Consider the following 21,772-nt stretch of genomic DNA (forward strand, 5'->3'; position numbering starts at 1 on the left):
ACACACACACACACACACACAGTTCCTACCCTCTAGATTTTAGAAGCATAAGGCTCAGTATAGAACAAGTTAATCTGTATGCAAATAACCAAAATATAAGGGCTGAATGTCTACAGGCCCAAAATCAAGAGAGATACAAAAGAAGGCCTCCCAGAGATCAGGTGGGGAAGATTTTGTTTCTGGTTGGGGTATTCTGGGATGACTTGGAGGATCTGGCATTTGAGTTAGGCCTTGAATTGGTAACAGCTGGACAACATCCCTGACAGGTGGTCTTCAGCCCTTGTTTGAACACTCCTGGCAATGGGAAACTCACTACCTTATGTTCATTCAATTTTTGAACAGATCTAAATTGCTGGAAATTTTCCCCTCCTGCTCTTCTAATGAGGAGCCCTGGTGGTGCAGTGGTTAAGCATTTGGCTGCTAACTGAAAGGTCAGCGGTTCAAACCTACCAGGCGCTCTGCCGGAGAAAGACGTGGCAGTCTGCTACTGTAAAGATTACAGCCTTGGAAACCCTACGGGGGCAGTTCTACTCTGTCCTATAGGGTCGCTATGAGTTGGAATCGACTTGATGTCAATAGGTTTGATTTTTGGTTTTCTGAGTTCTGGTAACAGTCAATAGTATCAGTCCATTGAGTCACTCTGAATTTCAGAGCTACGAGGCTCCTTAGAGATTACCTCGCTCATCCACTCATTTTACAGATGGGGAGAATCAGGCAGCTAGAGGCCTGGGGACTTGCCTGAGATCACAGAGATAGTGAACAGCAGGGCTTGGACCAGCTCACAAGTCTTCTAACTCTGAGCAATGCTCTCTGGAGTATGCCACACAGACACCCTGGCTTTATTTAGAAACAGCCTGTAGATCTGAACACTTAAATATGTCACAGCTCAACTGATAAGGCTACAGGACATGCCTGAAACTCTTAGTCACTTTTAAGTAATTCTTAGACTATTTACCCAACTTAATCCATTTCATTTGTTATTTGATTAAAATCTGTCAAATCGTCCTGCAAATGTGCATAGGGCCTTTGCTTCCCACTGCACTCTGTTTTCTCCTGTGGACTAGACTCTTCCAGAGAAGTTTACTGCCATGGCCTACAAGGCCCTGCACTATCGGCCCTGTTTGCTTCTCTGCCCTCGCTCATGCAGCTCCCGCCACGCTGCCTTCTTCCCGGCTCTCACACACAGGATGCAGTCTCTCCTCAGAGCCTTGGCACCTGCTCCCCCCGGCCTGACGCTCATTCCCTACCTCTCTGCATAGCTGGCTTCTTCTCATCACTCATCTTAGATGTCACCTTCTCAGAGATGCTTTCCATGACAATGCTCTTGAAAGAAATCACCCTGCTCCCACACACTCTACCCCATTATACCATCTCATCACTACCTAATATTACCTTTTGTATTTCTTACCTGCCTCCCTTCACTAGAACATACGCTTCAAGAGAGCAGGGACATAGTCGACTGCATTTGCTGCAACAGCCTCAGCCCGTATTTGACCATCGCGTACAGAGTAGGCTCTCAGAAAGCTTTAATTGCATGAATACACGAACGAATATCATTATTGCTGTGATTAGAGAGTAAAACACAGCACCAGAGACAATATGGGGTTTGACATGGCCTGCCTGCAGTGTTGACCATTACAGGCATGTTATGTGTAAAGCAGGCATTCAGTGTTAAGGTAGGCATTCAGTACAAAGAGAAGTTTCAAATTATTACTTGTTCAGCCACGTGGGCCACGTCAGCAGGTGATACTGTGATGAAATCAAGGTCCACAATGAACCCAGGCTCCACTCCTCCAAGAGGTGCAGATCAGGGTAGTGACAAAGTACATGGGCACAATTACGTATACTTATATACATGTGAGACAAGGCATTGAGCTCTAGAATTTATATACAGGAGGGGCTGGCTGGAAAGGGAGGGGAGCTTGAAGCAGTGTTTGGAAGGCACTTTACGTAAGATGAACATCAATTATCCACATCAAAGCCTGGGGAAGCTGACTGAGATCAAGGAAGGGCTGAAGGCATTGCTTCTCCTTTCCCCACGTGGTAACAGAGTACACCAACATTAAAGAACATGGGTTGGGATCCCAGACAAGTCCAAGTCCTGCCATTATTACCTGTGTGACTTTGGGTAATTTACTTACCTGCTCTGGAGCTTAGTTTCCTCATCTATGAAATGAGGATGATGTTTCTATCCATCCACAGCCCCCACCATGCATCCATCCACCCATTCACCCGCCCACCCACCCATCCATCCATCCATCCATCCACTTACTGAGTGCTGACTAACAGGCAGCACTGATACAGACATTCTAATGAGAGCAGAGAACATAAAACAAAGAAACTGAGAAAAGTAGTCTGAAATAAAAGAACAAGGTACTACAAGAGAAATCATAAGAGGGTCTTAATTTAGACTGATGGTCAGAGAAGACCTCTTGAGCAAGTGACATTAAAGTCGAGTCCTAAAGGATGAGTAGGAGAGAGCTGGGCAGGGAGCTGGGTGACGAAGGTTGTACAAAGGGACATCACAAAGGCTCATCAGAGAGCATGAACCACGCCCATGTGGCTGGCACACAGGCAGAGGGAGAGTGCTGGGCTGGGCAGATGGGCAGCGACCAGGCCAAGACACCCCAAAGGCCTAGGTTAGGTCCTACGTTTGCCTTAAGAGCACTGGGGAGGCACTGAAAAGTTATGAGCAAGGAATTGACCTGATCCTGTTGCACAGAGAAAAGACAGGGGTAGAGTGGGTAAGGGTTGAAATAGAGAGACTAGTTAGGGAACCATTGTAACGGCCACAGTGATACATGACAGTGGCTTTTGATAAAGATGTGGGCAGTAGGGATGGAAAGAATTGGGCAGATCTTAGACATACTTTGAAGGTAGGGTGGAGGAGATATGGGGTTTACGTGAATGCAGGGGGTGTCCTAGATGTCCAGCTTAGGCACCTAGGTAGACTGGGGAATTACTTCCTGAGAAGGGAAAGAATGGAGAAGGAGGGCATTTAAGTAGGTATGGAAGTTGGAGTAAATGGATGTGGTTGTGGGTTAAGAGTTGTGTCCTCTGGGATAACTAAGAGGCAATATCAACTAGCAGTCTCATATGAGCCTGGAACTCGAAAGAGAAGACTCAGTTAGGGATATAAATGAGAGTTTTCAGCATATAGCTAGTAAAAGATTATATAAGGAAGGATGCCATTATTCAGAGGTCTGATTGAGGAGGAGGAATGGTCCAAGAAGACTAAAAGTCAATAGAGAAGTGAAAGGAAAACCCAAAGGGCATAATATCATGGGATGTCAAGAGAAGAGAATATATCAAGAAAGGACTCACTGGTTGAGCTAAATGTTGCTGAAGTAAGAGCACTGAGGACTAACATATCAATGGAGAGGGTGGTGGATGCCAGACTGCGGTGGGTTGAAGAATAATGAGTATACACATGCTCAGGAGTGGAGACGCCCTTGGAGAAACTTCGCTAAGAGGGATGGAGGACACGAGAGGTTCTCTCTCTCTCCCAAGATGGGACATACTAAAGCTTGTAGAAATGCTGATGAGAACAATTCAGTAAATAGCAGAGACTGAAGATAAAGGAGAAGGGATAATCGAAGACTGTGGTTCCTGAGAAAGCAATAGAAGGTGGGCTCCAGAGTGTGTGCGAAGGGACTGGTGTTTGATGAAGGGGCACTTCCTCCTCCAGTGAAAGACGAAAGCTAAAGGAAAAGATGAATACAGCTTTGTAGATCTGGTGATAGGAAGATCAGGGAAGTAGCTACTTTCAGAATTGTCAAGATTGGATAAGCACATATGCTTGAAAAGCTCCCAGCACAATGGCTGGACTTGCTCAGCGCTCCACAAACAGTAGTTTAATAAGGTGCCATTTTGAACATTATTACAAATGTGTTTTCCCCTTCTGCCTTCCTAAGTACATGCCTCACCTGAAGCATCCATTTGCCTGGGAGATTAAAATTTGTCATAGATGAAACGTGAAGAGAAAGGAGAAGATAATATTCAGCCTCTGACATGTAAGAAAAGAATTATGTAGCTATTGCCTTGTAAGTAAGATTACTTCTTTTTGGAAAAAATATTCCCTATGCACAAAAGAATACATAAGGTATAAATAATACAATGAACACCTGTGAGAACATTACCAAGATCTTTGAAACCTCCTTTGTGTCCCTCTATGATAACCTCTATTCTGAATTTCCTGCGTATTCTTTTCTTACTTTTCTTGATGGTTTTATTATGTATATGTCCCTAAACAGTATCAGCTTTGTTTTTCACGTTTCTGAATTTCATTCACTTTTTTTCTGCTATGTTGGATTCTAGCAAATGACTATGTCACTATTTATTCTTTCTGCTGTTGATGGACATCTGGGTTGTTTTCACATGTTTACTATTTTCAAATATCCTTGAATTTATTTCCTAGGGCACATGTTTAAGTTTATTTAGGGTATATACTCAGGAGGAGTGGCAATGCCCTGTCATATGTGCTTCTTTAACTTTATTATCTAATGTCAAATTGGTTTTCAAAAGGATTACACCAACTTACACTCCTATCTTAACTTCTAAATTTTGGCCAATCTGGTAGATATGAAAATTTTGCATTTAAATGATTTTAATCTGCATTTCCCTGATTTCTACTCAAGTGACCCTTCTTTTCATATATTTTTGACCATTCATATTTTTTCTTCTGAGAATGCCATTCATAACTTTTGCCCATTTTCCTATTGGGATGCTTATGTTCTTCTTATTGATATGTAAGAGTTTTAAATATTTTCTGAACACTAATCCTTTGTCAATTATGTGTGTGGCAACTATCTTCTCCCAGTTTGTGGCTGTGGCCAAGGCTAGCCCACATACAGGAACGTGCAGGCTATTCACAGTACAATCCTAGGGGGCACAATTCGCATCACAAAAAAAACTAAACTCGTCGCCATTGTGTTGATTCTGACTCATAGCTACCTTACAGGACAGAGCAGAACTGCCCCATAGGGTTTCCAAGGTGCAGCTGGTGGATCTGAACTGCTGACCTTCTGGTTAGCAGCTGAGGTCTTAACCACTGCGTCAACAGGGCTCTATTCACATCACAGGCATGTGAATCTTTATTATGATAAAGATTCAAATAAGTCTGAATCCTCATTATGATGAGTTTCCAACAGAAAATGAAAAATGTGTTGAGAAAGGTGAAGACTTTTCATAATACACACAAAGGTACAACTGAGCTAGTTGTGCCCTGGGCTTATCTTTTCCTTTCTCTAGGGTGTCTTTCCATGAAAAAAGCTCCTACTTATAAGTTTTAATATAGTTGAATGTAACACTCTCTTCCTTTATGGTTTCCTGTTTAAGAAATTCTACCCTACCCTGAAGTCATCACAGTCTGTATTTCTTCTAAAAGGTTTAAAGTTCTGCCAGGAATTTATGCTTGCATATGGTGTGAGGTAAGGATTAAATTTCCCTTTACTCCAGTTGTCAGAGGACCAACTACTGAGACTCCAGCCTTTCCTCACTAATCTGCAATGCTACCTTTGCAATATATTTGGTTTCTACATATACACAGGAGTCCTTGGGTGGCGCAACCGGTTAAGCCCTTGACTATTAACGAAAAGGCTGACGGTTTGAACACATCCAAAGGTGCCTTGGAAGAAAGCCCTGGGGATTTGCTTCTGAAAGCCCACAGCCATGAAAACCCTAAGAAGCACAGATCTACTGTGCAACATATGGGAATACCATAAGTTGGAATAGACTCAACAGTAACTGGTTAGGAGTCCTCGGGTGGCACAAATGGCTAAACACTCAACTACTAACCAAAACGTTGGTGGTTCAAACCCAGCCAAATGCACCCTGGAAGAAAGACCTGGCAATCTGCTTTGAAAGGTCATAGCCTTGAAAACCCTATGGAGCACAGTTCTACTCCGAAACACAGGGGGTCGACTCGACAGCAACTGGTTTGGTTTCTACATATTCATGGATCAGTTTCTGGTTCCTTGATTATGTTCCATTGTTGTGTTTATCTTATCTTTCCCAGTGCCAATTACTGTAGCTTTCGTAATCTTATAGGACAAATCCTCCATCTTGTTCTTACTCAATATGACGTTTGCTCTCACTGATCATTTGCTCTTGCGTACAAATTCTGGAATCAGCTTTTCAAGTTTCATGAAAAATCTTTTTGGAATTCTGACTAGAACAACAATGACTCACTATAATCAATTTGGGGAAAATTTACATTTTTAATTATTGTGGGAATTTTTATCCTTGATTATGTTCTCTCTCTTCATTTAAATCATCTATAATATTCTTTGATGTAGTTGTTACACTTTTCTCCAGAAAGAGTTCCTATATATAGTTATAGTTATTTCCATGTACCTTTTATTTTTCGTTGTTATTTTCAGTGGCATCCTTTTTAAAAATTACATTTTCAGTTTGCACCAGGGATCCACTGTTGATGTAGAGGTACGTAACTACTTTTGTACAGGTTGCTTTTGTATCCAATAACCTTGTTAAGAAGCCCTGGTGGCGCAGTAGTTAAGAGCTACAACTGCCAACCAACAGGTCAGCAGTTTGAATCCATCAGCCCCTCCTTGGAAACCCTATGGAGCAGTTCTACTCTGTTCTGTAGGGTTGCTGTGAGTTGGAATTGACTCGATGGCAACAGGTTGTTTTTTTTTTTTTAAACTTTGTTAAATAATTGAGGCTCACATAAAAACGACAGCTCTATTTTTTTCTATTACAATACCTATACTTTATTGCTTTTTCTTGTCTTCTATGTTAGTTAAGACTTCCTCCAGTACAATGTTAAATAAAAGTAGCAATAGTAGGTATTCTTGTCTTATTCCTGATTATAAAGGGATGTTTTTAACACCACTGGGAATGATGACTGATGTAGCTTTTTGATAAATATCTTTTACCAGGTTGAAAATGTTCCCCTTTATTTCTAGTCTGCTAGTAGTTTTTATCATGAATGGACTTTGAGTTTTATCAAATTCTTTTCCTGTAACTACTGAGATGATAATTTTCTCCTTTAATCTGCTAATGAGATGAATTTACATGAAAGATTTTCCCATGTTAAACCAAACAGCATTCTTGGGATACACCAAAATTGATGGATTCAGTTTACTAATACATTTTTAAGGACTTCTGCACATCTATTCATAAGTGAGATTGGCTTTTAGTTTCCATTTTCTTGTACTGTTCTTGTCTGGTTTTGGTATCACGATTATTTAAAAAAAAAAAACCCACTGCCATTGAGTAGATTCCAACTCATAGTGACCCTACAGGACAGAGTAGGACTGCCCCATAGGGTTCTAAGGAGCAGCTGGTGGATTCAAACTGTCAGGTTAGCAGCCTGAGCTCTTAACCACTGTGCTACCAGGGTTATACTAGCCTCATAAAATGAATTAGGAAGTATTCTCTCTTGTTCTATTTTCTGAAGGAGTTTGCAAAAGATTAGAACTATCTGTTTCATGAATGATTGATAGACCACTCTCATAAAATGGTCTGGATCTTGGGAGAGATTGAAAGTGGAAAAATGAGATCTGGAACTTTCCAATCCTGATTAAACCAGAGAGGGACAAAGAGCTATCACAGAGAGGGAGAGGAAACAGCAAGCGAAGGTCGAAGGCTTTGCCAGCCTAACAGTTTTTTTGCATAAAGTAGTGCAGGCAAAAATACTATATACTGTGGAAAACTGAGAAAGTTAACATCCTTGAAAAATTTCAATGCTCTAACACAAAACCACAAGACATACAAAGAATACAGAAACAATGATGGCCCATGATGGCCCATCCAAATGAACATGACAAGGGGAGTGAAAACGCATCTAGGGATGACCAAATAATAAAAAAAAAAAAAAAAGGAAAAATATAATACAACAACATTAAACATAATTAAAGAACTAAGGGAAAACATAGATAAAGAGCTAAAAGAAATAAGGAAAACAATGCAAGAACAAAATGAAGATCTAAAAAAGAGATACTGCAACTGAAAGGGACAATAACTGAAACGAGAAAAACAATGGAAGGACTTGCCAACAGATGTAATGAAGCAGAAGAAAAAATCAGCAAATTAGACGATAAGAGTTAAAATTACAGATGCTGAAAAGCAACAACATCGGAGGTTCAAGAAGGCTGAGCACAGTATAGCGGAATTATGGCACAACAACAAGAGACCTAATATACGCATCATGGTAATTCCAAAAGCAGATGAGAGAGGGAAAGCGACGGAAAAAATACTGAAGAAATACTGACAGAAAATTTTCCCAATCTAACAAAGGACATGAATCTACAAATGCAAGAGGCTCAAAAAACTCCAAGCAGGATAAACTCAAAGAGATCTACACCAAGACACATCATAGTTAGGCTCTCAAAAAGTAAAGATAAAGTGAGAATCTTGAAAGCAATGAGAGCAGCATACAGTCACATACAAAGGATCCCCAATAAGATTAAGTGCCAATTTCTCCTCAGAAACACTGAAGGCCAGAAGGCAATGAAATGATATATTCAAAGTGATGTAAGAAAAAAAAAAAACTGTCAACCAAGAATACTATACACAGTGAAACTACCCTTCAAGAATGAGGATGAAATTAAAACATTCTCAGACAAACAGGAGCTGAGAGAGTTTATATCCACCAGACTGGCCCTAAAAAAAGTACAAATGGTAGTTCTATAGATGGAAGGGAAAAGACCCTAGAAAGTAATTCAAAGCTATACACAAAAATCATGAACCTTAATAAAGGGAAATGCATGGACAAGTATAAGGGCTAGTAATAAGATATTCATGGTTGATAATTCCAAATGTTTTGTCTTTATTATGTTTTTTAATAAAAAATACATAAAAAGCAAGGATAAAATTATGTTACTGGGGATATGAAATATAAAGACATAATTAGTGACAACAACAACCAAAGCGGGGAGAGGAATGGTATAGATATAGAATTTCTTGTATGTTACTGAAGTTAAGTTGTTACAAATTTACCCCAGAATGGTATAAATAGAAGCTGTTAAATTTAATACTCATGGTAACCACTAAGAAAATATATTAAAAAATATATATATACACAAAAGGAAAGGAGAAGGGAACCAAAACAGCTCAAGACAATAAACCAAAAAAACACAAAAGCAAGCAGCAGTAAAGGACAAAGACAAAAGTGGCTTAAGACATGCAATAAACAAATAACAAAATAGAAGTAAATCACTTTTTTTTTCTGAGCTATTCAAACTTCGTATTTATTTCTGTGTTAGTTTTATTAAGTTGTGTTTTTCAAGGAGTTTGTACATTTCATATATATTGTTAAATTTAATTGGCATAAATTTGGTCATAATATTTACTCATTATGGTGGTGCAATGGTTAAATGCTCGGCTGCTAACTGAAAGGCTGGCAGTTCCAACCCAGTGGCTTTGCAGAAGAAAGACCTGGTGACCTGCTTCCTTAAAGGGTAAATCACTTCTTATCAGCAATTACAGTGAATGTAAGCAGACTAAATGCTCCAATCAAAAAGCAGAAAGTGGCAGAAGGGATTAAAAAAAAACAGGATCCAGCTATATATGTTTGCAAGAGACACACTTTAAACCCAAGGACACAAATAGGTTGAAAATGAAAGGATAGAAAAAAATATTTCATGCAAATAATAACCAAAGAGAGCTGGGGGTCACAATCTTAATAACAGACAAAGCAGACTTTAAGACAAAATCTGTTAGAAGAGATAAAGATGGACATCATACAGTGACAAAAAGGTTGATTAATCAAGAAGATTTAAAAATCATAAATATATATACACCCAACACTGAGACACCTAAATACATAAAGCAAACACTGATAGAATTGAAGGGAGAAACAGATAGTACTACAATAATAGTAGGAGACTTCAATACATCACTTTCAATACTGGACAAAACATCCAGAAAGAAGATCAACAAGGCAACAGAAGACTTGAACAACACTATAAACCAACCAGACGTAACAGACATAGACAGAACACTCTACCCAAAAACAGCACTATATATATTTTACTCCAGTGCACATGATCATTCTCTAGACTAGACAGCATGTTAGGTCACAAAGCAAATCTTGATAAACTTAAAAAGACTGAAATCATACAAAGTATTTTCTCTGATCACAATGGAGTAAAGCTAGAAACCAGTAACAAAAAATAAATAAACAAAACCTGGAAAATACACAAACATATGGAAATTAAACAACATACTATTAACATACCAATGGGTCGAGGAAGAAATCAAAAGGGAAATCACAAATTTCCTAGAGTCAAATGAAAATGAAAGCACAACATACCAAAACTTATGGAATGCAGCAAACGCAGTACTCAGAGGAAAACTTCTAGCAATAAGTGCCTACATGAAGAAAGAAGAATGATCTCAAATCAAAAGCCTGACTTGACAACTCCAAGAACTAGAAAGAGAAGAGCAAACTAAGTCTAAACCTACCAAACAAAAGGAAATAACAATGATCAGAGCAGAAATAAGTAAAGTTGAAAACAGAAAAACAAGAGAGAGAATCAGTAAAACCAGAAGTGGGTTCTTTGAAAAGATCAATAAAACAGACAAACCTTTAGCTAGACTGAAAAAGAAAAGAAGAGAAAAGATGCAAACAACCAAAATAAGAAATGACCTGATAAAATAAAGAGAATTATGACAGAATATTATGAACAAATGTATGGCAACAAACTGGATAATCTAGATGAAATGGACAAATTCTTAGAAGCACACATCCTACTCAAACTGATTCAAGAGGAAACAGAAAGTCTCAACAGACCCACAACAACTGAAGAGACTGAATCAGTTGATCAAAAACCTCCCAACAACAACAACAACAAAAAGTCCTGGACCAGATGGCTTCACTGGGGAATTCTACGAAACATTTAATAGAGAACACTGTTTAAACTCTTCCAAAAGACACAGAGGGAATGACTACATCCGAATTCATTCTATGAAGGAAACATAACCATGATAAGCAAACCAGACAAAGACACCACAAGAAAATAAAACTACAGGCCAATATCTCGTATGAATACAGATGCAAAAATCCTCAACAAAATATGAGTGAATAGAATCCAACAGCATATTAAAAGATTTGTACACCATGATCAACTGGGATTTATCCCAGCAACGCAGGAATGGTTCAACATTAGAAAATCAATCAACATAATACACCACATTAACACAACAAAGAAAAAGAACCACATGATCATCTATGAATGGAGAAAAAACATCTGATAAAACCCAATACCCTTTCTTGATGAAAACCCTAAAGAAGATTGGAATAGAAGGAAAATTCCTCAATATGATTCACAGCATATATGAAAAGCCAACAGTCAACGTTATACTTAATGCAGAAAGACTGAGAGCTTTACCCCTGAAACCGGAAACAAGATAAGGGTGCTCACTCTCACCCCTTCTATTTAATATTGTATTAGAAGTCCTAGATAGAGCAGTAAGACAAGAAAAAGAAATAAAAGTATCCAGATTGGAAAAGAAGTAAGATTATCTCTATTCATGGATGATATGATTCTATACATAGAAAATCCCAAAAAGTCTACATCAAAACTTTTGGGAATTTAGTGAAGTTTCAGGGTACAAGGTTAAAAAACAAAAATCAGCAGAGTTTCTATACATCAGCAAAGTGAAATCTGAAAGGGAAATTAGGGAAACAATTCCGTTTACAGTAGCATCTAAGAGAATAAAGTACCTAGGAATAAATCTAGCCAGGGACATGAAGAAGTTATACAATAAAAACTATAAAACACTGCTGAAAGTGATTAAAGAAGACTTAAATAAACGGAAAGAATTTCCATGTTTATGGATTAGAAGACGTAATATTGTTAAGATGTCAATACTACCCAAAGCAATCTATAGATTCAATGCAATCTCGATCAGAACTCCAACAGTCTCTTAACAGAAACAGAAAAACCAATCCTGAACTTTATATGAAATGGCAAGAGGTCCCAAATAGCTAAAGCAATGTTGAAAGAGAAGAACAAAGTAGCAGGATTCACACTTCCTGATTTTAAAACATACTATGCAGTGAAGCAATTCTTCTCTGTCCTATAGGGTCGCTGTGGGTTGGAATCAACTCGATGGCAACAGGTCTGGGTATGCAGCTACAGTAATCAATGCAGTCTAGTAATGGTATAACAACAGACACACAGACCAATGGAATTGAATTGAGAGTCCAGAAATAAACCCACACATCTATGGTCAACTGATTTTTGACAAGGGTGCTAAGTCCATTAAACAGGGAAAGAAGAGTCTTTTCAATAAATGGTTCTGGGAAAATTGGATTTCCACATGCAGAAAAATGAAACAGAATCCATGCCTCACACCATGCACAAAACAAATTTACAATGGATTAAGGACCTAAATGTGCAAACTAAAACCATAAAATTCTTAGAAGAAAAAGCAGGAGAAATGCTGTCAGGCCTAGGTTTTAACAACGGATAATCTAATACAAAAACAAAGGTTCAAACAGCAAAAGACAAAATAAATACATGGGACCTCATAAAAATTAAAAACTTCTGTTCAACCAAAGACTTTATCAAAAAAGTGAAGAGACAAGCTAACAACTTGGAGAATATCTTTGGAAACCATATATCTGGCAAGAATCTAATCACTAAAATACATATGAAATGTTAACAACTTAACAAAAACACATATAACCTAATTATAAAATAGGCAAAGGACTTGAAGAGACATTTCACCGAAGAGGATATTCAAAGGCCACCAAACACATGAAAAGATGCTCAGCATCATTAGCCATCAGAGAGATGCAAATCAAAACCACAATGAGATTCCATTTCACTCCCAGAGTCACAATGAGTCAGTCGGAATCGACTAGACAGCAACAGGTTTGGTTTTTTTTGAGGATGGCTAAGATAAAACTTAAAAAAAAAAAAAAAAACCCCAGAAAATAACAAACGTTGTCAAGGATGTGGGGAAACTTCATCCCTCGCCCATTGCTGGTGGGAATGCAAAATGGTACAGCCGTGCAGCTCCTCGAAAAACTAAAAGTAGAACTACCGTATGACCCAGCAAGTCCACTCCTAGGTATATACCCAAAAGACCTGAAAGCAGAGACTCAGAGACATGTACACCAATGTTCATTGCAGCACTATTCACAATAGCCAAAAGGTAGAAACAATCTAAATGCCCATCAACAGATGAATAGATAAACAAAATGTGGTACATACATACAACGGAATACTACTCAGCCAGTAGGAGACATGAAGTCTTGATACATGCCACAATAGGGACGGAGCTGGAAGACATGCTGAGTGAAGTAAGTCAATCACAAAAGGACAAATATCGTATGACCTCACTTATATAAAAAGACAAGAACAGGCAAATGTATATACACGGAACACAGTTTATTAGTGGTTACCACCGGAGGGAGGGAAGGGAAAATGCGGGGGTTACTGGTGATGGAAATATTGCATTGATAAAGGGTAGGGTAACACAGCCAATTATTGTAACTGCTGTCAATAAGTTGTATAAGTGTAAAAAGTTGAACTGGCAAAAGTTGTGTGATAGATATATTTACAACATGACCAAAAAAAAAGTAGCTGCTAAGGCTGATTATGTACAAACAAAAGCTTCGTGGGATTTGGTTTCTTGGTTTGGAGACTTAGGGTCATGGTTTCACCAGTCATCTCAGTTAATTGGCCTAATAACATGTTTAGTGCTTCTGTTCTACCTCCTACTTTGTTGTTTAGTGCTTGGGGTCTTAAAAGTTTCCAAGTGGCCTCCAGAGGTACAACAATTGTTCTCTATTTGCCTGAAGCAACAGAGGAAGAAAGGGCATCAGGAATCAGAGGAAATGGAATGTGTGGCTAATTGCCTCCATGAACAACAGCCTCCTATGTGGCGCCCAGCCACCATTACTAAACCTTTTGATCAAAGAGTCTACAGAAGAATCCTGATCAAAAGAGGGAAAATGCAGAACAGAATTTCAATTCTCTTAGACACCTGATTTCCTGGAGCCATAAAGGTTGTATGAACTCCTGAAATTAGTGCCCTGAGATTATCTTTAAACATTAAACTAAAAGTATCCACTAAAGTCTTCTCAAAACCAAACAGCAGTTTACCTTAACTAATAAAAAATTTCTGCCTTGAGCAGTATGCTTTTTTAAGAACTATCTATATGCAATCAAAGCGACAACAGCAACTGGAAGGTTTAGACAGGAACCTTAGGGGGCAGTGAATTAATGTTAATGCGGAGGAACAACTCAGAAAAGGAGGGTGAGAAGGGTTGTACAACTTAAAGAATGAAATCAATGGCACTAAATGGTACATGTGGAAATTTGAATTGGTGTGTATTTTGCTGTGTATATTCTCAACAACAACAACAACAAAAAGACAGTGAGCTAGATTCTTCCAAAAAGTCAATGTCATAACAATTAAAAACAAAAGTGCTGGAGGTGGAGAGAATGTTCTACATTAAAATAACTGAAGAGAGATATAACCAGATGTGCTGCATGAACCTGACTGGATCCCGGTTGGGGGAAGGGCAGTTATAATAGAGATTTGGGGGATAACTGGGGAAATTTGATTTTGGACCAACTTTTAGATATCATGGAATGGCTGTTAATTTTCTCAGATGTGATGCTTGTGGTTATTGTGGTGATGTTGGGGAATGTCCTTACTCTTGGAAGATCCATGTGTATATTTAAGGTACAGTGCCATGGAGCCTGCAAGTTACCTTCCACTGGTCAGCAAAAGGGTGGAGGAACATTGTAGCAAAACATTAACAAGTGGCGAAAATAGGTGACAGTTTACAGGTGTTCCTTGTACTGAGTTTTCTACTTTTTATGTATATTTGAAAATTTTCAAGGATTAAACAAAAAAGCACATAAAAAAAGTACGTTGAGCTATTTCAGCCAAAGAAATACAAAGCCAAAGGTCTCACAAGGCTGCTGAACAGGTAAAAGAACAGATAAGATTAAATGTGGGTAAGTGTAAGGTAACAGTTTTACTCATAAAATGAAGGTTTGGAGATAGAACTCTGAGGAAAAGACTAGTCAAGTCCTTCAAAGATCTGATGTCACTATGCTTCTGTGCCTTACCAGGCTGAGGACATCCAGGCATCACCAAGCAGGCTATGAGAAACAAACAAACCAAAATAAGGGCACTATTCTACCCTTCAAGTGGCCCTGGTGGCCCAGTGGTAAAGTGCTCTGCTGCTAACTGAAAGGTCAGCAGTTTGAACCCACTGGCTACTCCACGGGAGAAAGATGTGGCAGTCTGCTTCCATAAAGATTACAGCCTCAGAAACCCTATGGGGCAGTTCTTCTCTGTCCTATAGGGTCATTATGAGGTGGAATCATAATGACTTGATGGCAATGGGTTTGCTTTTGCTTTTTATTCTACCCTTCTAAAATCTTCAGGAAGTCCCCTGGACAGCGCAAATGGTTAAGCACTTGGCTACTAAGCAAAATGTTCGCAGTTTGAATTCACCCAGAGGTGCCTCAGATGAAAGGCCTGGTAATCTACTTCCAAAAGAACACAGCCACTGAAAACCCTATGGGGAGCAGTTCTATTCTGAAACACATGGGGTCGCCAGGAGTTGGAATTGATTCAACGGCTACTGGTTAAAATCTTCAGTAATTATCAACAACAGTCATTGCTAGATTTTCTTTCTACACAGGTTCCTTAAATGCCTTAGGATCCCCTCTCTGGCCTCCTACCATGGTCTTCATAACTACCTTCATTCATCTCCTTACCCTCTGCTATCACCCGCATGCTGAGGAATGTGCCAAACAGTAGCCTAACCTCTCACTCCAGGCTATGTCACTAAAGGCATCCACCTTGCCCACCCTTCACATCACTGGCACCTCCAACTGAATCTACCACCTCATTTCCCTTAATCCTTTCCCTTCCTCCATGTTCTGTGATTCCTGTGAATTGGGTAGTTGGACAAAAATATAATTCCTAAGACCGTACCAATATGACTTCTTTAAAGGGCTTTTTAAAAACCCTTCTCCCTGTCCTCATCAGCTTGGTATTTTTCATTACTTCCATATTCTAATGGGAGAAGCTAGAGGTGAGAGTGAATAACTCACCACCAACAACAAAATTCCTGGTTTTCTAAAATTTACTGCATCTCTTCACAGAAGGTTGAAAAGGAGCTTGATGTCACCTACATTCGTCCCCAGTTCTCTTTGTAGATACTATTCCCAAGGACAGGTAGCCATGGTGGATGCCTCAGCTGACTTGCCACCCTACCATCATCTTGATAGAGAGCTCAATCCTTCTCTGCAAGAAGCTAGTAGAAAATTTCCCTATACTGAACCCAAACTTACTCCTCGTGGCTTCTGCCTGTTGCTCTTTGTTCCAAGCCTTGGGCCAAGTAAACCTCCTTTTCCCACCTACAGCGTCTCTCATAAAAACACCAGACGGCTCCATTCCATCTTCTCCACAGTCCAGGCCATGAAGCACCAGACTAGCTCAGGGAAGAAGACGGCTCCCCAGCTGAGCATGAGGAGGTCTGTACACTCCATCGTGGGAAGGCCAACCACACCGGGCACTTCTCCACTGAATCCACTACACCTTCTTACATTCTGAATATCGTTCCTCCTTCCATTACGGCTTTGACTGAGGACTCAGTGAAAATAACACTGTAAAACTCCACATCTGCTTGGCCCTGGAGGTGCAGCCCGAATGGCTCCACCTGGGTAAGCAGCTTGGGCCAATGGCCTTTTTTTTTTAACGTGAATAAAAAGAAAGATCTATTAACTAGGAAGGGTTGCTCAGGATATAGATTAAATGTAAAAGCTCACCTCGCCTTGGAAACTCTTCAGCAGTGGTGCTACCTGCTTGCGCAAATCCTGGAGCAAGAACGATGGATCAGGAAACAGCCATTTGAAAAGGAAAGAGAAGGAAAAAATTTGTTAAGGCTTCCTGAAAACAGCTTTTAATTCAGTGCTGATTATCATTATATAAAGCAATCCTGGTACTTCCAATGCCCCTCAGTCCTACAACATAAATAATGCCAAATGCTGCTCCACAATTTAAATTAAGGTAGTAAGAATACTGAGCAAGATCTATGCGCTGTATCAGATTAAGTATGACTGGGACAAGGCCTAAGTGTTTACATTTTGTACAGTTCCAGAGCTGATTCTGATACATCACTCATCTGAAATGGACTTGTATTGATAAAAACAGATATGTATCAATTAAACCATAATACACGAAGCAAGTAAAGACGTTATTTCAGAAAAAGAAATCCAATGTTATGGGAGACGACAAAAGGCAACTTAGATTTAGATTAAGGAAATGAGGAGCAGTTTCACGGAGGCGGCGGCATGTGAGCTGTGAAGATAGGCAGGACTTTTATAGGTAAAGGGAGGAGAGGGTCAAAGCACTCAGATCTTAGTCTAGTTATCTGTGCCAGGTCCACCTCTAAATCCCTTCCCTCCCTCCCCCCCAGTAAGACCCTTTGTGGACTTCTGATCTCCAGCCCTGTCAGCAAATATATTTCTGTTGTTATAAGCCACTAAGTACATGGTAATTTGTTATAGCAGCAACAGGAAACTAATACGCTATCTCATTTAGCCGGTTGTACTTTGAAGAAAGATCGGGGATAAAATATAAAACTCAAAGGGAAAATGAGGGAGAAGAGAATAAAAAGGGTAAGGAATGATGGAGGAAAGACGACTCTTTTATTCCAGTCAGGGTCTATGGTAAACCCTAGGTTTTAACTATGAGGAATAAACCACACTTTTTTTCAGAACCTTGTTAACCACAGGTAAGGATGCAGGAGGTGTAAATATGCGTGAGTTCATTGTGTCTGTTTGCGTGCGTGCTGCCGGGTTAGGGGTGGCATGGCCTGGACTTCCTGCCAGGAGGAGAGGGGAGCCCCTTGGGAAAGGGGGAGGGTGATGGCAGAAAGACTCCTCAACTCTCTTTGGGACAGACTGCTCTCCTTCTTCCCTTGCACTCTAGCAAAGACAAACAAGCAGAATGACTACAGGGAGCTACTTTGTCACAGGCTGCAAATACAAGGTGATGGATCGAGTTTGTTTTTGTTTGTTTTCCAAAAAGGCTGACTTTGTACGAAGGCAATTCGTTAATGAGGTGTCACTGCATTAGCCAGAGTTCGCACCAGCAGGGTGCTAAGGTAAGCAACAGCAGGGGTAAAGAAGAGATAAACAAGCCTGTGCTGAGCCAAGCTGGCGGAAGCACTGGTGTGCCAGCCCAGTACACACGCAACTGTCTCTTCTAAAAGCTAGACTTGCGGTGACTGCTCTTCTCAAGGGAGAAAAGGCCACAGACCTGTATTAACCTCAATTTTTAAAATGAGATGTGAAAAAATTCAAGGAAATAGCCTCAATGGGACACTTGTCTTCCAACTGTCAATGAAAACTGTGGCTCCTTCCAGGCCTAGGCTTAGGGACGGGTCCTTTGCTTTTCAAGGAATCATGGCTGAGCCCTCTCACCACCCCCAGGTGCTCTGGGAGCAGGCTGCGTGGGAGTGTGTGTACTGTGGGCAGCCTGAGCGCCCTGTGTGTGTCTTATCTGACAGCAGCGTGATAGCTGATGGCCCCTGGGCTCTTGAAAGGGGACCCCTAAGGCTCCCAACACTCCCTGGATCTGGTTATTGCAGAACTGGAAGCAGCCAGGACCAAATGTTGCAGTTATGCTTCCCATCGATTCTCACTTTATGTCTGTAAACATCCACGTGATTACAGTGAGGCGTGCAACCTGTGCATCCTCTTCCCTCCCAGACTACTGCGGGCTCCTGGAGGGCAGGGCAGGGCAGGGCTTTCAGTCACCTCTCGATGTCCAGCATCCAACACAGGGCTCAACAATATTTTACCAAGCAGACCTACGCACAAGCGGCTTTACATCTCCAGAAGGTTGGCTACATTCCATGCCTGGTTCAGGTCCCATGTGCCTTGTTCCAGAGGAGTCATCTCAGATACTCCTGTCAATCCCACCCTGCAGTGGTCCCATCCTAACACTGTATGCCAGTGAGTGCTGAGGGGGTAGCCGTGGTTAGTGGACAAGGCACTCTCTGTTGCAGGGACCTGGCGAGCCACCTCCATCAGGCTGGGAGGGTTAGCACAAAGGCACACAAGCCATCAACATGGAACTGCTACTAAAAGAGCAAATGTGCTCTTGGGCTGCAGCTGTAGGAGTGTGTGTCTCCGTCTCTTCTGTGTCTAGGGCAGGGCCTGGCAGAGAGGGAAACTCAAAAGACATGGAGCGTGGGCCTGGGGGAATGCGTGAACAATCCCCCAAAGTGTGGCACAAATAGGGTGACTGGTGCACTTGGAGAAAGGGCCCTCCAGGCTGGGCTCCATATCCCAAGACAGCGCTGTTCCAGAACAACTCAATGCTAGCCACCAACATAATTAAAACTTGCCTAGGTAGCTACACAAAAAAAGCAAAAAGAGACACACGAAATTTTAATAATATATTTCATTTAACCCAATATATCTAAAATATTATCATTTCAACATGTAATCAATATGAAAATTATTAATGAGGTATTTTACATTGTTTTTCTGTACTAAGTCTTTGAGACCTGGTGTACCTTTTACAACTTACAGCACATCTCAGTTCAGATTGACCGTGTGTCAAATGGTCCATGGCCACGTGTGGCCGGCACTATTGGACACTGCAGGGCTAAGAAATGCACTCACAACTCAGGCCTCTCCTGGGAGAGGGTGTCAAGCTCCTTGTGGACTTCTGATCTCCAGCCCTGTCAGCTAATACATTTCTGTTGTTACAAGACACTAAGTACCTTGTAATTTGCTACAGCAGCAATAGAAAACTAATATACTACCTCATTTAGCCCAGTGTACTTTGAAGAAATATCAGGAATAAAATATAACACTCATAAATATAAAATATAACACTCGAGGTCCTCACACCCTCTTGGACAGCTAGAGGGAGAGGTGAAAGAACAAGGAGTCTTCAAAAGAGGAGGAGGAAACTTGGGAGAATACAGAGTTAAGGGAGGAGGAAGTTTCAAGCAGGGAAAGGTGCCCAATTATATGAAATGCTGCTGTGGAGTGGAAGGCTGGGAAAGTGATATTGGATTTAGCAGCCAGTGAATTACCAGTGGTGTTGAGAGTGGTAGGGGTAGAAACCACCCTGTAAGAGCTTAGTGGGGGGACTGAGTTCTGAGGAAGAGGCAGCAGTGATGTATGGAACTTTCTGAGAACCCAGCAGTCCAGGAAAAGGAGAGGGGAAAAGATAGCAAGTCTTGGGGAGCGCCATGTGGAAGAGGGCCTTGCGTAGAAGTTAAGAACAGTCAATGACTGAGTACCTGTCATGTGCTGAGCACCATGGTGGGGACTCAGATATTCTGTATTCATTTACTTTTCAAATGACCCTGCCAACATAAGGGATTGAAACCTACATTCCACAGAGAAGGATATCTGAGGCCCAAGACACACACACAAACTAATACATATGTACTTCAAGTCACCAGCTCATATGTACTTCAAGTCACCAGCTAAAAATCATTCATTTCAATTTTATCCTTGGCAGTTCGAGAAATGCCTTATCCATTTCTGCTGCCTACAAATATCAGACTGATGCAAGAGCGAATGCTCCCCATTCTGTACTGCACTGAGCCTGAAGAAGGACGCTTAATTCTGAGCACCAGAGAGAACTCCATCACCACCACTGCTGGTCCTCGCGGGCTTCCTCCCAGTCACGTTTCTACAATCCCAAAGTGAAGAAAGCGTGGTCTGGCCAATCAAAGACTAGGCTAAGAAACCTAACAAAAATTTAGGGTTACACACTTAATTCAGTTGCAGGTTTTTAAATTTTCTTTGATCCTGGCTTATTTATCGAGTGAAAAAGCAACAAACATCTTAACACGTGGAAAGTAATGTCCTTGAGATTATTAACATCAAATGTCTGGTGGCAAAAGCCAAAATAGTGCATTTCAACCCTCCCTCCCTTGAATACATAGCAAACAATAAGTAATGTTTATATAGAGATGCTTTCTGTATGAAAAAGATTTTCATTATTCTCCAAACCACTGATTTCACAACTCACCATTTAGATCTGAAAACTTAACAGCAAAATGCTATTAAGGAGTTTTTGAAGTAATGACAATTACTGAGAAAATCACTCTGATTTGAAAGCAAAACAGAAACAAAAACACAAAATCCCATTCAGCTGCACATGTTGTGGGAGTGAGAGGTAAGACATACGTTCCTGGGCCCACCCAAGATGATCCTTTCGATTTTCTGCCCATTTGGGAAAACTGGGGGTCTCTGCAGGGTTCTGTTCCCTTCTTTGGGGTCTTGTGCTCCTAATACCCCCACAACTCTCTCCTGCCCCAACTCACACGTGCTGCCAGGGGCAGGGCGACAGGCCGTGTGGCCGGGAGTTAGGTGAGTCATGGCGTCACGTGCCGTGAATGCAGAGTTGGTGACCACTTGAGCTGCTACCCTGAGGCCCGTCCCCCTCAGTGTCTGGGAAAGAATGGCTCACAGGATGTCTTACACATTTTTAAAGAACAAGTGGATGAAGGGTTACAGCACAAGCATTATTCAAAAGGAAGCTATAAATTACAAAAGCAGCCTCAAAGTCATAAAATGGTGTCTATCCTTCAAATGTTACACAATCCAAATTTTGCTAGGTGTTTTACTAATTATAATGCCCTTTAACTTTTACTCCACAGTAACTTACAGTGTGTTTCTGTGGAACAATTTCAACAGCAATTAAAATTTGCAACTGTCTGGCCACATCTCTTGGTGGGACCCTCACTCTCTATGGCAGTGAGCAAGGAGTGCAGGGTCCTGGTGTTCTTCAG

At 40.7% G+C, this 21,772-nt stretch overlaps 1 protein-coding gene across 3 annotated transcripts in view; it reads right to left on the minus strand.

Annotated features, from left to right (window-relative positions):
* CUX1 (cut like homeobox 1) overlaps positions 1–21,772 on the minus strand; it is a 449,005-nt gene that overhangs the window by 233,859 nt on the left and 193,374 nt on the right. For all 3 annotated transcript variants that reach the window (XM_023740265.1, XM_023740264.1, XM_023740266.1), the window contains exon 3: positions 16,773–16,820. In XM_023740265.1, coding sequence (XP_023596033.1) covers positions 16,773–16,820 — 48 coding nt within the window. The remainder of the gene's footprint in view (positions 1–16,772; positions 16,821–21,772) is intronic.

This window comes from Trichechus manatus, unplaced genomic scaffold (assembly GCF_000243295.1).
Source record: "Trichechus manatus latirostris isolate Lorelei unplaced genomic scaffold, TriManLat1.0 scaffold00151, whole genome shotgun sequence".
NCBI lineage: Eukaryota > Metazoa > Chordata > Mammalia > Sirenia > Trichechidae > Trichechus > Trichechus manatus.